This window comes from Carica papaya, chromosome 5 (assembly GCF_054855325.1).
Source record: "Carica papaya isolate Zhongbai chromosome 5, ASM5485532v1, whole genome shotgun sequence".
NCBI lineage: Eukaryota > Viridiplantae > Streptophyta > Magnoliopsida > Brassicales > Caricaceae > Carica > Carica papaya.
This window is the reverse complement of record NC_142313.1, coordinates 42,101,231-42,119,610: the sequence shown is the minus strand read 5'-3', so window position 1 is coordinate 42,119,610 and position 18,380 is coordinate 42,101,231. Positions and strand designations below refer to the sequence as shown.

Genomic DNA, 18,380 nt, shown 5'->3' with positions numbered 1-18,380 from the left:
AATTTTAAGTTACAGAATTATAAATTTTCATGTTCCAATAATATAAAATTAAACTTGCTGGGACTAATTTATTTATTAAGGTGACAAAATATATTAAACGTAAAATATTATAAATTATGGTATGAAAAATAATTAAAACTAAAAGCCCTTTTGAGCTCTCAGTCCGGTCCAGTTCATAAATAAAGAGAAGAACCGGGCAGCCCAGCCCAAGGTTCTGTCGACGTGAGTAAAGGCGCGGGGTAAAACGGCGTCGTTTTTGCGTTGAGTTAGAAAGCGAAAACGAGAGTAACGATTTGAAGAGGAGAAACGACACCAGCAGAGAAACCTTCTGGAAACGCTCGAAGAAGAATACGAAATCAAACGGTGTTTGGAGGAGAATAGAGGGGGTGTTTGTGAGGTGGAGTGTATGTGATTTGAGTGCGGTAGCTAATTCGTGACTAGGGTTTTGAAAAGGAGACCAAGGGTTTTTCCCTCTGTCTGAACGTCTAGCGGAGGAGAGGAGAGGAGGCTTTTGCTTGGCTTTGGTGGAGACGAGGAGTAACGACAGAGAGCCTCTCTGTTCTTCTATCCGTGTACAACAGGACAGAAGACAGAGGAGCTCGAAAAGGTGATTTTTTCTTTTTCGTTTTGCTGGGCTTCTGGGGCTTTAGTTGAGAGGGTGTAATATTTGAGCGCGAGGGGAAGAATCTTAGGAATTCAAAGCGATTTATGGGCTCTGATTTTTTTTTTGTTTTAGCAGAGAGAATAGTGTTCTTGGAGAGAAATTCAGTAGAGGTCCCTTTTAACAGAGAAGCACTACTGAAGGAATTGATTGCAGTGAACTATTGCGCATAGGTGAGAGTCTGTTCTCATATGAAGTGCTCTTGTCGTGTAATCTTTTTGGAAGATTATATTTGTTGAAGATCGATTAAGGGATGATCAGAAAATGCTACGTGTTTGATTTGTGACTGAATCTCCATACATGCATGATCCTTTTTTTTTTTGTTCCAGCTTCCAACTATAAAGTAATTTATTTTCTTCCTCCCATTTATTTTATCAAAGTTTTGTTAGGAATCATAAAAATTGTGGTTCCAATCCTTTTTCGTCTAGTTAAAAGGAGTGGTAAGTAGAGGACTGTTAAAAGCCTTTTGTATTTGCTTCATGGGTGATTGCCAACTTTGTTTGGATAATTTGTTAGTAAGCTATAGGATGAAAAAGACGAATGGTATATGAAGGTTCTGGGGCCTTGTGTGAGCTGTTTGAGCACATCATGGATGAAATCTTAAAGTACAAATATACGGTCAGCTTGGATTTTTAAAATATTTGTACTCTTGGCGGTTTTGTTTTTCGTTGGTTGAAAAAAATTGGAAGAGAGACTTCTTCATGGTCTAACTAGGCTCTACTTTTATAAAGACTTTTTCTTTTAAGCTTTGCAATTGAGATTTAAGCATCATGTGATTGAACAGTTAATGAAAAACTAGGTCTGATTGGGATGAGAAAACAGAGATTTTAAAGGGGTTCTAGAATTGCTTTTGTTTCTGGCCCTGCTCATTCTTTTCCTTGGCTCGTCTCCATCGCGAACTGGTTTTGTTTTGGGCATGTAGAATCTTATTTTCTGTTACATCACTTAGTTTATTCATTAATGTTTCCCTCTTTTTCTCTTCATATTTTTATGCAGCATATTATGTCCATTATTTAGAGGATGTAAAATATCTGTTTTCTTGTCTTGATTAACGTGCTATTTTGCCTCTGTTTGTTTCTCATTTTGTCCTTTAATTTATGCAGCATATTAGGTCCCTGATAGGTTTAATTGTTTATAATCCATACAAGAGAGATGGGGTAAAAGGTGTTAAAATGGAAATGGAATTACCTAGATTGATGATAAATTAAGCTGCATATTATTTTTATGATATATATATATTCTGCTTATGTACAAATTAAAAGTCCTAGATAAGAAATAATAAAGAAAACGTAAATGCACCAACCACACATGAAAAATAATTATGGTCCTCAAAAGTAATAACAAACAGTATCTCAATAATGACTTCACTGTCATAACCATTCATCATCAACTGCTATTCAAATAAACTTATAACATAGGATGGGTTCCTCATCGGTGATTAAAGTTCATGTATGTTTGGTTTGAAAGGAGAGGAATGCGAGAGCATTTGAGGGTATAGGGACTAATTTAAAAAAAATTAGAAATAGATGGATTCATACTTTTGGCTTGGGTCATGACATCAAGATTTGGAAGACTTTGGTATAGTTGTGGATCACTTGATTGACTTGTAAATATTTTGTATTTGGGTGGTACTCCCTTGGTACTCTGTGCATAATAATATTTTTCTTTTATTTCAAAAAAAAAGTTCATGTCTGTTTGGTGTATTTGTATTTTTTTAGATTATTCTGAGCTAGGACTTTTAGATTTTACGAAAGCAGAAAACATATAGCCTTATAATGCAGGATGGGTGCTTTATCCTTCCTGTCTTCGAGCATTTTTTAGACTCATGTTTTGGGTGACCGATTGCCCCTCAAAGGGCCAGTAAGCCTTTTGCTTTGAGTGTTTTCTGGGGTGCCTCGGCCTCACTTTTGTGAGTTGTGACAGCGATCTCTCTGTAGAAGGTGTTCATTGGAAAGAAATACAACTAGCAAGAACACAGAGTAGATTTATTCAATTGATCTTTGCCTGGGTTTTCTCAACAAGGTAGCAAGAATTTAGAGTCTTTGTTCCTGGGTTGCTAACATACTCTTTCTGATTGCTCGTTATAGAGTTACGTTGGCTGTTTTAGAAAATGGTGTGGTGCAGTAGCTGTGCGAGAAATGTGCCCGGTTATCGTCCATTTGATGGTGAATTGTGAGTATATTTGATAAGTCAGTTGTGTGAAATTAATTAATCATTTCCTTCTTTTTGTTGATTTACTTGTTCTATTCTCTTAAATTGTAGGTCATGTGATATTTGTGGGAGGGTGTTGGAAGATTTCAATTTCTCAACTGAAGCCACTTTCGTTAAGAATGCAGCAGGGCAGGTAGAATGTTGTAGCAATTCTAATTTTATTCAAAGAACAAATGGTTTATACTGTATTACGACTGCCCACTGATCTTACATGGACACATACAACCCCTAGTTGTCAATTTTGATGTATGTATATTTGTGTATTTATATTTACATTTATGTTTTAGTATGTTTATGCTCTGCTTTGATTGTTGATCATGCATCTGTTTATGAATTTGATGTGCTCAGAATTTCTTTTTGTTTCCAGAGTCAATTATCGGGGAATATTGTGAGGACTAGGCAAAATGACATCTCAGCTTCACGGGAAAGGACACTGAGAAGATGTATGATGTTTTTGTTTTTCTTCTGTGGTCTCTAGGCAACACAAAACACACCCATCTGATGCATTAATTAGGATAATAGCTGATTCTTAAGTGCGAAAGTAGCTGATTTACTATGCTTGATAATTGGCTTAGCTTATTTGTTAGATTGGTGTTTGTTATTGTTGAGTCTACCTCATATTGCAATTGAATATTATTATGCTGAATACTAGTAGGTGAGACAGGCCTTAGACCAAATCTTGGATGCTCAACTGTGTCGTACATACAAAATATGCAACTTGTCATCATTTGTAACACACAACATGTTGGTATTTGAGAGAGACACTTTCTTAGCATATATATGCTTGCATGTATTTGCTAGAGGTTATTTAGTAATTGCTTTCTTGTAACAAAATTTTCGTTAGATGTCAATATTTGTTATCTAGTACCTTGCTTAGCATGTGAATTTCCTAGGTGCTAATATCTTCTTATGTTGCAGCTCGAGAAGAAATGACAAATATGAAAAATGGCATGGGAATTGGTGATGAACGAGACGACGTGGTTGACATGGCTAATCGAATTTATGGAGTAAGTCTTTGGCATCTAACTATTATTATTAGTCTTAAATCTTCTCTGCTAGCTGCTGAACTCTTATAATTTTCTTGTGAAGCTCGCGGTTGAACGGAATTTCACCAGGGGGCGTAAAGCAGAGCAAGTACAGGCTTCTTGTCTTTACTTTGCATGCCGGTAAGTAATTTCTTCTGTTTTAAGCTCAGTATTGTGATTCTTAGAGATGTAATCTTTGTTCTAAAGCATGCATGTAGTAGAGTTGTTCATGTTCACTATGTTGGGCCATACTTGCTAACAAAAATTATAATTTAGAGCTTTCTTACAGAATGCCGTTATTTAATTTACATCTTTGCCCCTCCTCTCTGTATCACACTCCTCCACTTTGTTTTTCAATAGAGGTTTGTTACTTTCCACATAATTCAGTTATAGGGTTGGACATACACTTTTTGGCTATATTTCGGATTTGAGTTGGGTGGGGTAGGGTAGGGTAAATTACTCATGGATAAGATTCTTAATCTACGATATTATTGGAAAGAGTTTGGTAGTAATTTGTATGGGTTATGTGTGAAATTAAAGGACTACATCACCCTTGCAATTTATTTTCTAAATATCATTGATTAATTTGAATATAGTATATAGTTATTCAAAATCTTATTTTTGTTAAGTATAGGTAAAACAAAAACGGTGGAACAATTACGATATAGTAAGAGAAAATCCATAAAAAATCCAATTACAAATAGCTAGAACTAAAATCCCATTAGAAATTCAATTACAATCTGGTATAACAAAGCCTGCTAAAAATTCAAAAAACAAGCAACATACAATGCTTCATTGGAGAGAAGAGCTTTTCACTTTTGAAAACACCACTAATTCCAGATTAGAGAGAAGAAGAAAAAGAGGTATTCTCTTCTGCAAATCTTGACTCATTCCAAATGAAGAGAAGAAGAAGAGTTTTTTTCAATTTTGCAAACTGTTTCATGTTCTAGATCAAAGAGGAGAAGAAAGCAAAGTAGAGCTTTCTTATCAAATTGCACGCCGTCCAGATTGGAGAGAAGAAGAGAAGTTGCAGATAAATGTTGAAGGGAAGATGAAGTTATCAAGAAGTAAGGGGTGAAGATGAATAAGAAGAAAAGGTCCCATCTGGTAACATTCAATTTTTTGATAAAAAAGTTAAGAAAAATAACGTATAGAAAATGGAAGGTCAATCTGTGGTGTGGAGCTACCTTCACTGGCATGTGGGTTTTTTGATTGGAATGCCATTTCAGAATATTTTGGAATGTGACACCTGCTCTGGTTCTTTGGATAAAGTTTTTCTTTTTGGCTTCTGTTTTGGTTAGGCCAATGGACTTTTTATAAATGTTGCTTTATCAGTTTTATGTAGGGGTTTGCTAGCTATTCTTATGACTAGCTAGCCTCTCTCCTTGTTTGGTTTTATTGGTGGGTACCTAATTGTCAGGATACTAACTCATTGGAAGGTCCTTATAGGCCGTTTTTAGTTAAGCTTAGGAATAGAGGCAGGGGGTAGCAGTTTCTGAGGTTGTTGAGAGAGAGTAAGAGCAGAAGAGGAGAGAAGAAGAAGAGAAAAGAAGAGGATGGAAAGAAGAGTGAACATAATATAGAAGTTCTCCTGATAATTGTTCACTGCTTTTCATTCGATTAGGTCGGCTTTTTTAAAGCATTGCCGCCAGCAATAATTGGTTAGCATTAATGATGATATTCCCTAGTATTGCTACAGCTGTCACCAACCACCTACTATCCTAGTATGGTACTACATAAAATAAAATTCTTAACGGAAACTTTTAACAGGATCACATCTATCCAATTTTTTTGCTCTTGCCATTTGGAAGATTCATGTCAGTAATCTATCTTTTCTATATCTTTTCTTCCTATTAATATATCTGGTTTTTCAATTGAAAAAAGAAGAAGAAAAAAATAGTAAAGGGGGAATTTCGGTGAAATGGTTCGTTACCCACCTGGTTAGCGTTTATTCATCTCTGATGGGATGAATAACACTACCCAATTTAGGGTGGGAGGATTTTACATTAAAGAATTTGGGTTTCCAAACATTGAGTAGGGTAGAGTAAAGAACTTACTATTTATTCTACCCTAGTTACTGTAACAAAATTTGCCTTCAAATGATGTTGAACCACTAAGAAATGATGTCTATTGTGAGGTGGAAGACAGAATAGTATAAAAGAAGTGCGAAATCTTATCCCAAAAGGAGGTCCTTTAAGTTTCCTTGTCTTTCTATTTGCAGCATTTTTAATTGGGTTGATGAAAATGGGGTTGTTGGGCCAGCTGAAACAGATGTTGACCATGGCTTCTCGTCCCGTTCTGGTCATAGAAAATGATATTAAGCCTCCTGTTCATCTTTTGTTGTTCTTTGAAATTTAAGAGGGTATTTGACATTATTTTTTGCTGTTTATAAGCAGCTTTAATGATTAGGCTCCAGTATTCAACTTTAGTAACATAAAGTATAGGTTTCTCAAAAGTGGAATTTAAGAAGGTACAAAATAAGTGTTATAGTATTATGTTCTTATTTAAAAAAAAATAATTTTTATGGTCTTGTTTTTTTAGCTAACCAATTTACTTTATTACTCTCTTGACATATTATTAAGATTTAACAATATGTATGACAAAATAGGTAGTAACGTATTTGTAATATGTATACATATCCTTCATTAAATTTTTTTCACTAAAAACAATTGCTTATTTTTTCTTTTTTGCAATTAGCACTTTTTCCAAACGCATAAATGTTTATCTTTTAAACACAATTTATCTGTATTAAATATATTAAAGTTTATTATTGCTTTAAGCATTCTCCCTCAACAATCCCAAACAACCTCTAAATTATTTTTCTTTCTGAAATACATTTGTCCTTGTTCTTGTGAAAAAAATGCAGAAATATTTAGATTTCTTCTTAGTTTCCCCTTTCAACAGGTTTGTATAGAGACAGTTCTCACAATCGTTTAGTAGCTAGTTAAGATACTTTTTTTAAGATTCTGTAAGTGCACATTGATTTTTTGAAACAAAAATCTTATTTTCGGTTATATGTTGTTTGAGTGTCACTGGAATCAATGTTGACACATGGTGGCAATGGAGAGTCAAAATGGGTATGCCATGTACTATGGTCGTAAATGGTTGTTTAGATGTATTATTCATTATGTTAATGTAATATTGACAAACATTATCTTTAGCAGTAACTTTTCCAGTACACCTCTCTTTAATCTTATCCGTTGCTCTTATCGTATTTTTTTCATTCAATCCTTTGTCTTTTATTCCTTGTGCAGGGAGAAGAATATGCCATTTCTCCTTATTGATTTTTCAAATTACTTGAGTATAAATGTGTAAGGAAACATTATTTCTTCTTTCATCTTCACTATTGTTTCATGGTTGTTTAAATGCTGATTTTCCTCTTAGCATCAGAGGTTGTAGTGCATTATTGGTTTTGTCTATATTGGTTTGCAGTTATGAGCTAGGGGCTGTATACTTGCAGCTGTGTGAGCTGTTGTATGTGGCAGAAAACAAGAACTTTGATAAATTAGTTGATCCTTCCATTTTCATACCTAAATTCACAAATAGTAAGTTTTTAAAATTGATTGTATCTCCTCTAACTTCTTTTTTTTTTTCTTTTTGTGGAGCATCTTCACTAGTTCTTATTTATGAACATTAATTCTTTGAAGTTGTAGCCTTGATATCTTACAAACATGTTTGATAGGTTTATTAGCGGGAGGGAATAAGACAGTTGTTAGAACTGCACGAGATATTATAGCTAGCATGAAGCGGGATTGGATGCAGGTGTGATATCCTTTCTTATATTATATTGTGATATGGGTTCTATTGACTGTTTTAGTTATTTATCTTGAAAGTCAATATAAAATCCTTTTGTATTTTCACAGACAGGAAGGAAACCTAGTGGAATATGCGGTGCAGCACTGTACATAGCTGCACTTTCTCATGGTCTCAAGTGTTCAAAGTTAGACATTGTAAGTGAAGCTTCAGATCTATGTTGTTTTGTTGAGATAAGATTTACTCATAAAAGTCTAATCTTCATATTGCTTCTTAATTTTTACCAAAATTGGTATTTTGTTATAGCTTGTTATGAAAAAAGAAAATAAAATAGATATTGAAGTACTATGGAATGCTTTCTTGTAGCCTGTGATACTAAAATAAGTTTAATGGAGGACAAAGTTAACAATCATTGCTTGATCTGGGTCCCATTCTTTCCCTGCCTGACGTGATGGTTTATGGAGTGTTAGATGGGTGCTTATAGAGAGAAAAAAATTTGTTCATGATCTTGGCATGTCAGGTTTAGAGGACATGCTATGAGGCTCCTTGATGTTTAGTGAAAATAATACTATTGTTTTTTTTTTTTTTTGAGATAAGCCAACCAAAGTTTCTTGGGCACCTCTACCTTGTGCTAGGTATGGTTTTAAACGGGTGATCATAGGGCAAGGTTGTTTGTTAAATTTTGTGGCAGATAGAGCCACTGTTCTGAAGTTCCTGCATTTTGGTGAAAGTAATTTCTATTATTACAACGTAGTTTACCACCTATTATTTCTTGAATATTTTATCTCGTGCTGGGTGAAGAAAAATTCATAAAAAATATGTTTAGTTTCTTCAAAGATTTGATCCCTTTCTGGGCAAATGGATTAATGAATTCTGTTATTTTAAAAATGGGGTGTAACATGAGGCATTTGATCACTTTCCCAGAAAATGGGTTGTAGTCTTAAAAAGGGTGGGATAACGTTAAGCATTTAATCATTTCTCTGAAAGGGGAATGTAGTCTTAAAAAGGTGGGATAACAATAAGTGTCAGATTTAAATTTTTTTCTACCCAAAGGAAAAATAATCAGGAAAAAGGACCTATTAGTCTAAGAAAAAGAAATTTGAAGTGTTGACTTGCAAGGGTGATGCCCTATTTGATTTTTCAATTGAAAGTTTGTTGTATGATTCATGATCAAGATTTAAGCTAGTATTCCAATTTTCTCCATTAAATGTCTTGTTTACTTCTGTTTCATGTGTATTATGATGACCTTAGGTAAAGATTGTGCATATTTGTGAAGCAACATTGACAAAACGGTTGGTCGAATTTGAGAATACAGAGTCTGGGAGCTTGACGGTAAATTTCTTGCTCGGTGGCTGTCTTAGTAATTTGCATTAGAAGGCTTTTAATTGGAGTTTTTGAAACATTATCTGCTAATAGCTTTTAGGGCCCTGTATATTGACCTTAAGGAATGATATAAAATATTAGCAATTTACTAAAACTCCTCCTTATTACTTCTTTGGTGGGGGTGAGAGGTCTGGTGTTGTAATAGTTTATTTAAAGTGGCATTTCTTACAAAGGTAAAAAAAGGAAATCATTATTAAAAATTGTGCTTTTGCATCTTGTTCCATGTGCTCTATGTACCTAGGTTGAGGAATTCATGGAGAAGGCGAAGGAATATAAGAAGGGTTCTTCAACAAAACAACAAAGTACAAATGGGGTGCTCTGTAAGCATCAGGATCACAAACCTTTTGCTTATGGATTGTGTCAGAGTTGTTATGATGATGTAAGCTCTCATGTCTTTTTTCATCTCTCTCTCGCTCTCTCTCTCTCTCTTATTTTTGCCTTCTATTGTCTCTCTGTCATTATCACAGAACACTGGTTGGATTATTGTGAAAGCAGAACATTAACTGGTTGGTGCAGTTTATGACAGTTTCAGGAGGACTTGAAGGGGGGGCAGATCCTCCAGCTTTCCAGCGTGCAGAAAGAGAGAGACTTGCTAATGAATCTGCAGAAGCGAATGCTAATGGAGGTTTAGCTGACACACTATTGCAGGAGCTAAGCAACAACAAAAAATCAAATGTACATTTTTAATGTTTACTTCCTATATTTATATTTTTATATTAATTCTGTAGTTTGTCAATTTTCAGTTTTAATTTTTATTTCACACCTGAAACTTCTTTATTAGAGCTATTAAATCTCCAAGAGTATAATAGTAATCCTGTTCTTTACCATGATTTAAAATGTCGTTTTTTGTGTTGATAGTTGGATGAAGAAAGTAGCAGCCCGATCATCGGAGAAGACAAAAATTTACCATCTCTGGACCCCAGTAATATTGGTCTTTTCTGTGTCTCATTTTTCATATGTTTGATTCATGGCATGATGTTTCCTTTCATTTGCTCCAAAAGTTATCTGATTTGCGGCATGTTGCTTCGTGTCATCTGTCTAAATTTTCAAATCTTTTCGTCAAAGTGTAATATGTAAGTGCTTTCAGGCGCTGCAAAGCAAACGATGGCCAATGAGCATGTTGATGATAAACCTACTGGAGTTGATGGCAACCCTGAAACTTTGGATGAATCAGACAGCTTTTCTGACATTGATGATGTTGAGGTTTGCAATGTGCTCTATAATGTGCAATTTTTAGCATTGCCTGTACTTAATGGTTAACGTAAACAAGATGAGTTATAGAGAATAGCTTTTGGAAAAAAAATTATTTTCAGAAGCCAATAGCCAAATTAATTGCAATCTTGATTGTTGAGTTCATTCATATATTCCAAAAGAATGCTTCCAGAAAAGAAGGCTTTTATGTATGGTTTACTTTTTCTTTCATTAAATGCTTCATCTTATGGTGAGATTTCTTTGCTAGCTGAGGAATTCTATTCATTAGTAGCAGCATTCTTCTTTACTATTTGTGTCTTCTCTGTTTTCACTGATATTTTCCTTATTATTTCACATAGTCCAATGGTATTTGTAATCTCAAGATTGTAAGTGGTTGCTGTTGGTAGTTTTATGAATTGTGTTCTAGAAGTTCAGTCGCCACAGGGCTTTCTGAAACATTTGCATGATCTCGAATTGATACTTTTTATTGTCCTTTATTTTGGACAAAAAAAGAAATATTATTAAGAAAAGAAGATAAAGTACAATGAAGGATAAGACATCCTGCCAGTGTTTCAACCTATAGGGAGCAAAAGAAATTATGAGGATATATAATACAAAACAAACTTAAGAGCCAAAAATAATAATCTCCCAGTTCCGGTGTAAACCCGATGTAGCTAGTTCTGAGAATTTTCCATGCGCCTTGATCCATAAGGAGGCTGTCTCATGAGCCGTTTCCCAAAATTATTTGAGATAGCCCAGTCTAGAAATATTGTTGTCAAGGAGGCGTATAGGGAGCTCAATGACACCAGATGTTGGGAAGTGAATGTTTGCAGAAATTTGAACGATTGGGAAATCCAGGATTACCAGAATTTGCTGTGTATTCTGGAAGTGCAGAAACTGAACAACTCTGCTGACTGTTTGATATGGAGGCTGACTCGGAATGGGGTTTTTTCTGTTAAGTCTTATTACTGCTACATCGAGGGTGAAGGGGGTGACAGAATATGTAACTTTCCAGCAAAACAGATTTGGAATTCTAGAGTTACTCCTAGGATTGGTTTCTTTGCATGGGAGGCAGCAAGGGATGTATTTTGACGCAAGATAAATTAGTCTCGAGGGGTCATTTTATTGTCAACAGGTGTTACATGTGTTTGTCAGCTGAGGAGACCTGTAATCATCTTCTTTTGTGGTGTCCTGTGGCTTATGAACTATGGAGTATGATGTATGGGCTTCTGAGGCTAAATTGGGTGGTGGCTAGTTCTGTCAAAGAAGAAATATGGGCATGGAGTGGGTTCAGGCTTGAAAATGATTGCAACAATTTGATTCTTCTCACGTTAATGTGGATCATCTGGAAAGAGAGAAACCTTAGAGTTTTTTAGGGAAGGGAAACTCTGGTGAATAGATTGAGAGATAGGTGGTTTCATTTTTTTGGGAATATATTATTGAGGCGTGATATGATGAGTGGAGTAGATTTTGGGGTTGTCATTGATACCCTCACTAGAATGTAAATTTACTGTATATGGGCAGTACCCCCTTTTGGTACTTTGTTTATAATACTAGATTAACACTTTTTATTTAAAAAAAAAAAGATTTGTTATTCACTCTATGATTAATTATTCCAACAAATTAAGTTTCACACTCTTCGTCCATGTAAATAACTACTAGTTGGGAAATTAGGATTGATGGAGATGTATGTATAAAGGATGTGACAGTTTTTTGTTGGTGCAAGGCGTGACACTAGTTTAGAAAGCATTTTAGGTAAAAATTGATGTCAGGTATCAGGTTATATATATATATATATATAGTTTCATATAGAAATTGTCCTGATAAGGTCCAATTTAAACGTCAGCCCTAGTTTGACATATTGATAGAATTATATGGTTTTTTTGTGCAACCTACCCTTATATATGGTGTAATTATCCTTCCCTTAAGTTCACCATTTTTTCTTGACTACTAGTATCTATCTCCAGTTCACAGAGATCTTTAGTGGTAGGCTTCCTGGTGGCTCTATGAACTGTAACATCATTTATATATTATTATATCCTAACCATTTATATGTTTGGTAAATCAACATCACAAGTGAACTTTAGATATGACGGAGGTTGTAGGCTTCCTGGTGGCTCTATGAACTGTGACATCATTTATATATTATTGTATCCAAACCGTTATATTTTGGTAATCAACATCACAAGTGAACTCTTGATATGACAGAGGTGGTAATCAAATAATCGTTCTTAAGAGCTCAATTACAAATTTAGTTTTTTTCTCTTATCTTATTTTTAGGAAGTGTTTTCCCATATTATCAATTCTTATAGACCTTTCCAGAGTGACATTTGCTATTACTACTTCTCTGTCTTCTTTCTGGATATTTTTCATGGACCAAGATCGTAATTTTGAAGCTCTTGCAGTTTCTAGCAAAAGAAGTTGCATAACCCTTTGAATTTTAGTTTCTGTTCGCTTTCTGGATATCCATCTGGTTTCCTACTGTAACTCCTACTTCAACTATTTATATATTAATTTATCAGTTCAAGTTATGCACCTTAATTTTTCTTTGTTTCCACTTGTTATGTTAAGATATTTATAATGCTACTTGTAATACAGGTCGATGGCTATCTTCACAATGAGGAGGAAAAACATTACAAGAAGATAATTTGGGAACAAATGAACCGCGAGTATCTTGAGGTGATAAGGAAATCTTCTTTAAGAGAGTCTCATTAAGCCTATTTCCCTCTCATCTTATTTTAATTGTGGCTCATTAAGCATGGTATTACATACTTTTATGCTCAGCTGAAAAATATATTATCATGGTATGAAATATAATTAAAGTTACTATTTTAAATACATTATTTTTGGTAAAAACTTCTGGAATTAATGTGCATCTAATTCGATTTTTTCTTTGAGTAAAATCTGTCTTTGGTCATATTAGCCAACATTTTCTTGGCATTTATAAGATACTGATATACACTTATTCTGATGTTTGCTAGAACTTAACATTTTTTCTTTTAATCTTTACAGGAACAGGCAGCCAAGGAAGCGGCCGTAGCAGCTGCTAAAGAAGCTTTGAAGGCTAATTATGAAAACTGTCCAGGAGACTATGAAGCTGCAAGGAAGCTTGCTGAAGCTACAGCAGCAGCTTTGGCAAAATCTAGAAAGGTACATCTCAACATGTCTATAGAAGTAAATAATTTTATGATGTCTAATTATGAGAAGATTAGTCTTTTCCAAAAAAGTAAACTTTTCTTTTCTTTTTTCTTCTCATAAAAGAATAAATATTATTTAAAAGTGAGAAAACTGCTACAATCAGGATGGAAATGATGGGTTTTCCATTTCTCCAGCAAAAACAAGAAAAGAAAAAGAAACGATGAAAGCACATCAAGACAAGATAGCATAGTTAAATTCAAGGTCCTTTCAGAACAAAATTAGTTGATCAGATGACATCAATTTCTTTTGGATATTTTCTCATTTTTAAAAAAAAAATCATCAAACATTTTATATCCTTCAATGCATATTGGTTGCAATTTTCATACATGAATTAGCCTTTTAGACCTGCATCTCTTTGATTAGATAATGGGTTATGTGAATTCCTTTCTGGCTGTCAATTATAAATGTCTGCAATCTGGAAGTGCCATAGGAACTTAAAATTGTTCTTGTTTTATCAGAGGATTTTGAACCGGCCTCAGGGATATACAGCTGTAATTGCTTTCAGAACTTATAATTCCCTTCCTACAATCTTATAAATATCAGATTTCACTGCATAACTCTGGCTGATCAATCAATTCATTTGATATTGTGGTTGTGTACATTTACTTTGGACCAGATTCTGTTCTTTTCTTTTCATCTGTCTCTTTCCAAAACCCGGATTATTGATTTGTTAATAGCAAAATGATAATACATATGTAAACTATTCCACCCAAATGGAGACTGTAATTTCTTCCCTTTTCCTACTTCAGTATTCTACTTATTATCAGAAACATGTTTGCTGTTAATGAGAAAAGAAAGAGAATTGTGGGGAAATAGAGAATTGTAACAAGGAAACTGAAAGCTATGCATGCAATTGGAGTCGCCCCTTACTAATTGTCCAATAACAATCCATTTCCTCAATTACATCAACTAGCATGACTTGATGAATGTGCTATTTATATGAACTTGACAATGATCATGTTGCTGCCTCCATCTCACCTTTGAAATTTTGCATTCATGTGAACATGTCCTTTTGAGATTTAGCCCACAAAATAAACCTATTACTAGGGTAAAACTAGGACTAAGTTCCCTCTAACTCAAGCTCTCCAGGAGAAAATATGGAGCCTAAATCAAAGCAAGTAAGAGAAACTTGAGACATTACGGGATATTACTCTTGTCTTTGGTACTTGTCCTTAATTTTTGTTTGGCTGCAGTTGCATTTTATTTTAACATATCTCCATGAATCTATCGAACATACTGTTGCTTTATATTGCTTACAGGCTTACATTGAATCAATCATTAATCAGTTACAAGTTTCAATTGTGCAATATATTTTTTAGCTGTCGGTTTGTTAATTATTTCTTCTTTGGTTAAAAAAAAATTGAAAACAGTTGTCCAATATTTGTGGGATTCCTTTATCTGTGATACTGAAGGGATTGGGATGCTGTTTTGCATTGATATAGCTTGTTATCCTTTTGTTTTTTTTTTATTTTTTATCCTTTTTCTCTTGTTCAGAAGAAAGCTTATTCTCCTCTAGATTGTGACCTTTATCCTAATTCTAATATACATTTTCTTTTATAAAAAAGAAATATTTGCAGACACAAATTACTGGTTCTCAAGTTTTACTACATCCACAATTTGATTTCTTGTGTGATTTTTTTTTTAATAAAAAATTGTAGGAAAGGCAACAAAAACGAGCTGCAGAAGCGAAAAATACTGCCCCTGCTCAAACTGCTGCAGAAGCCACCCGCCAGATGCTGTCTAAGAAGGTATTACGCCATACAAATACAAAAACTTTCTCTTTGATTGATCTGGATTGCAGACAATAGAATTTTGTCAAATTAAAGCATGGTTGGGAGTCCATGCCAGTGTTTTCTAGAACTTCTACTGATAGAAAAGGTTGTCAAAAGTTAGGGTTAGCAAAATAGATATTTCATCTGTTGATGGAAAATCACAAGATTTTCCAGATTGGATTAAAGTTTATGCAGAATAGGTTAGCACTAGATTTACTAATAAATAAGAAATTGTAACTATATTAATGTAAAACAACTATACTATTTTGGAGTCTGTTATTAGATTATTTAGGAGTATTATTGTAATTTTAGTAACTTACAATTTTTATTCTTATTTGCATTAGGATAGTATTTCTAATATTGTTGGTATTAGTTTCTTATTCTTAGTAATATAAGTATACTATATTATTATTTCCTAGTTTAATTCTAAGAGGCAGTGGGGACTATTTGGCAGGCGTTCTTGGGTGCAAAGTTGTGCAACTGCCAATTAAGTACTTGGGGATATCTTTAGGCGCTAAATTCAAAGATTTGAACACTTGGGATACTGCGATTAAGTTATTTAAGAGGAGACTTGCGGGGTGGAAAGGGAATTTTCTTTCTAAAGGTAGAAGATTAACTCTTATCAAAAGTACTCTTATCAGCCTACCTAGCTATATTTTATTGGTATTAAACATTCCTGTGAAGATTGCCAAGAAGTTGGAGAATATCCAATGTCACTTTCTATGGAGGGATGATGAAAGGAGTAGAAAATATCACTTGGTTAATTGGGATGATGTGAAGAATCCTTTCAACAAGATTGGTCTAGGGCTTAGATCATTGGTCGACCTGAATCGAGCTTTATAGGGGAAGTGGTTATGGAGATATTTATTGGAGGAGGGAAGGTTGTGGTGTAGGGTCCTTAGGCCAAGGTGGGGAGCATTGGATGGGAGGGGTAACAATAGGACTTTGGTACATCCTCATGGCTTGGGTTTGTGGGGGAAGATTGGCTCGGACAGTGTTCGGTTTTCAGATTGTATTCAGTGGAAGCTTGGGAGAGGTAATTGTATTCACTTTTCGGATGATGACGGGAGTGGGAGGGGTACCCTTAGGAATCTATTCCCTAGTATTTATGCTTTAGCCACTAGGAAGAATGTGGTGGTGGAGGAGCCCTATAGCGGGGAGGATGGGAAGAGTGGGTGGAACATTATCTTGGTGAGGAACCTAAATGACTGGGAAAGTGATGAGTTTATGACACTTCTTCAGGTATTGGCCAATGTACAGTTACACGATACTATGGATAAGGTCGTGTGGAAATTGAAAAAAGATGACAAGTTTACAGTCAAGTCGTTCTATGAACATTTGGTTAAGAGGGATGGAGATGGTGGGAGATTTCCGGCTATGCAGATTTGGAAAGTGAAGGCTCTCCCGCAAATCGTGTTTTTTGCCTGCGAAGCCAGTCAGGAATGCATTCTGACTATCGACAAGTTAATGAGAAGGGGCCTCACTATAGTTAATAGATGCTATTTGTGTAAAGAAGCAGTTGAATCATGCAATCATATCCTTCTTTGGTGTCCGGTGGCATATAGTTTATGGCATCTGGTCTATGGGTTAATGGACATCAATTGGGTAATTGCAGGAAGGGTTAAGGATGAGCTTTGGGTTTGGGATGAGATTTTTATTTCGAATTGCATGAAATTCAGGGAGCAGAAGCCAAAATTTTTAGCAGATTCATCCCAGTCAAGGTTAAAAATAACTGCTCATAGATAGTTTAAAGGATAAAGGGAGTAAGAAGAGAGAAAAAGTAGAGGTCACTTTCAGAAAGAAAGGAAAAGGGAAAAAGGAAACAGGTTGAGATAAGTGTATTTGGATATTTTTTATAATTTTCCAGGTAGAGAAGTGTAATTTCACCTTTCAAGATTTATAGTATTCCTTTCTCTTTACAAAATCCGAAAATGGGAAGAAGAACAGGAGTAGAGATCTAGCTGTGCTCATCCAAGATGGAACTGTCCCACTTCATTCCTGTATTCAGTTCCTTATTTTCTTGCCGTGCATGTAAATGCATTACTCCATAAAAAATAATCTCCATTGAGGTTTTGTATTCTCTTATGAATGGTTGTCTTGAATCTTAATTTCCCTGAATATAGATATGTCTATTCCATTATTGATTACAGAATCCTAGGTGCGGAGCTTGCCAGGTATTTCCAATATGGTTAATTCTTTTGGTTGGATTATCATCCTTCTCCCTTGTTGGCTTCGACTGAGCCATAAGTTGGTGACTTGGCTGTACTACTTGATGCAATGGCCTCATCCTGGGGCAACTAGTTGAGGCATATTTGTATTTAGTTATCCGGGCCCAAGTTACACTAAATGTTATCAATTTTGGTGATGCATGGTACATGTGTGTGTTAATATAGTGTATGCAGAATGACATTAATTTCTTATTTCTGCTATATTGATGTGTATAATATGGTTTCCTTGCAGAGAATCAGCTCAAAGATCAACTATGATGCATTGGAGAAACTTTTTGATGCATCTGTATGTCTTGTCTTCTTCTTCCATCTTTGATTTATTAAACAATATAGCTTTTTCCACCTTGTTTCTTGCTCTTTTGACACAATATCTTAAAAGGCTTTCTGTTTAATTCCTAGAATTATTGCAACCTAATATGAGAATACATATGTATCCTTTTGCTTAGATCCTTCTCATTTCATCATTGATTTGGACCATATGTTTTGAGGTGTAGCTTTTCAACTTTAGTATTAGATCATATTAGTGAACCTGTGTGGTAGATTTGGAAATCAAGGATCATGAAGGGTTAGAGATGCTCAAAGTGGTAGTTAAGAGAACAAAGAGAACTGGTTCATCAAGCCTAGGATCTAGGGGATTTTCAGCCAACGGAGATGAGTAAACATCTTTTTTCCTAGAAAAGGTTACTTGTAACATTGAAACTTTTTACTGGGGGAATTGAAAAAGAATTATATTAAGGTAAGAGGAAAAATACAGAGAATAAGTCATCCAGCAACTCTAAACATGTAGGTTTTGTATCTTTTTTCGTTAGAACATCTGATCGAATGAACTTGGAGTTATGGTGGGTATATAGATAGTCTGGTGCCTGTTTTTCAAATGTAGAACTATTAATTGAATCTTCATGTAAAGGATTTTTTTTTTTTGGCGCCTTAAGTTGATTGTTCTGTCAGTTGGAAATTT

The 18,380-nt window shown here is 34.7% G+C and overlaps 1 protein-coding gene across 2 annotated transcripts in view; it reads left to right on the top strand.

Annotated features, from left to right (window-relative positions):
* The first annotated feature begins 286 nt into the window (after positions 1-286).
* Positions 287-18,380, top strand: part of LOC110825710 (Cyclin/Brf1-like TBP-binding protein) — a 19,383-nt gene continuing 1,289 nt past the window's right edge. The window contains exons 1-20 of one of the 2 annotated variants that reach the window (XM_088221116.1): positions 287-607; positions 740-834; positions 2,749-2,833; positions 2,924-3,005; positions 3,240-3,315; positions 3,791-3,879; positions 3,962-4,038; positions 7,152-7,208; positions 7,330-7,442; positions 7,580-7,659; positions 7,761-7,847; positions 8,902-8,982; positions 9,275-9,412; positions 9,550-9,708; positions 9,892-9,955; positions 10,121-10,236; positions 12,823-12,903; positions 13,237-13,374; positions 15,081-15,170; positions 17,655-17,708. In XM_088221116.1, the coding sequence (XP_088077242.1) occupies positions 2,772-2,833; positions 2,924-3,005; positions 3,240-3,315; positions 3,791-3,879; positions 3,962-4,038; positions 7,152-7,208; positions 7,330-7,442; positions 7,580-7,659; positions 7,761-7,847; positions 8,902-8,982; positions 9,275-9,412; positions 9,550-9,708; positions 9,892-9,955; positions 10,121-10,236; positions 12,823-12,903; positions 13,237-13,374; positions 15,081-15,170; positions 17,655-17,708 (1,644 nt within the window). In that variant the 5' untranslated portion in view covers positions 287-607; positions 740-834; positions 2,749-2,771. Of the gene's footprint in view, positions 608-739; positions 835-2,748; positions 2,834-2,923; positions 3,006-3,239; positions 3,316-3,790; positions 3,880-3,961; positions 4,039-7,151; positions 7,209-7,329; positions 7,443-7,579; positions 7,660-7,760; positions 7,848-8,901; positions 8,983-9,274; positions 9,413-9,549; positions 9,709-9,891; positions 9,965-10,120; positions 10,237-12,822; positions 12,904-13,236; positions 13,375-15,080; positions 15,171-17,654; positions 17,709-18,380 lie in introns of both variants that reach the window. The other variant, XM_088221115.1, reaches the window with a different exon arrangement.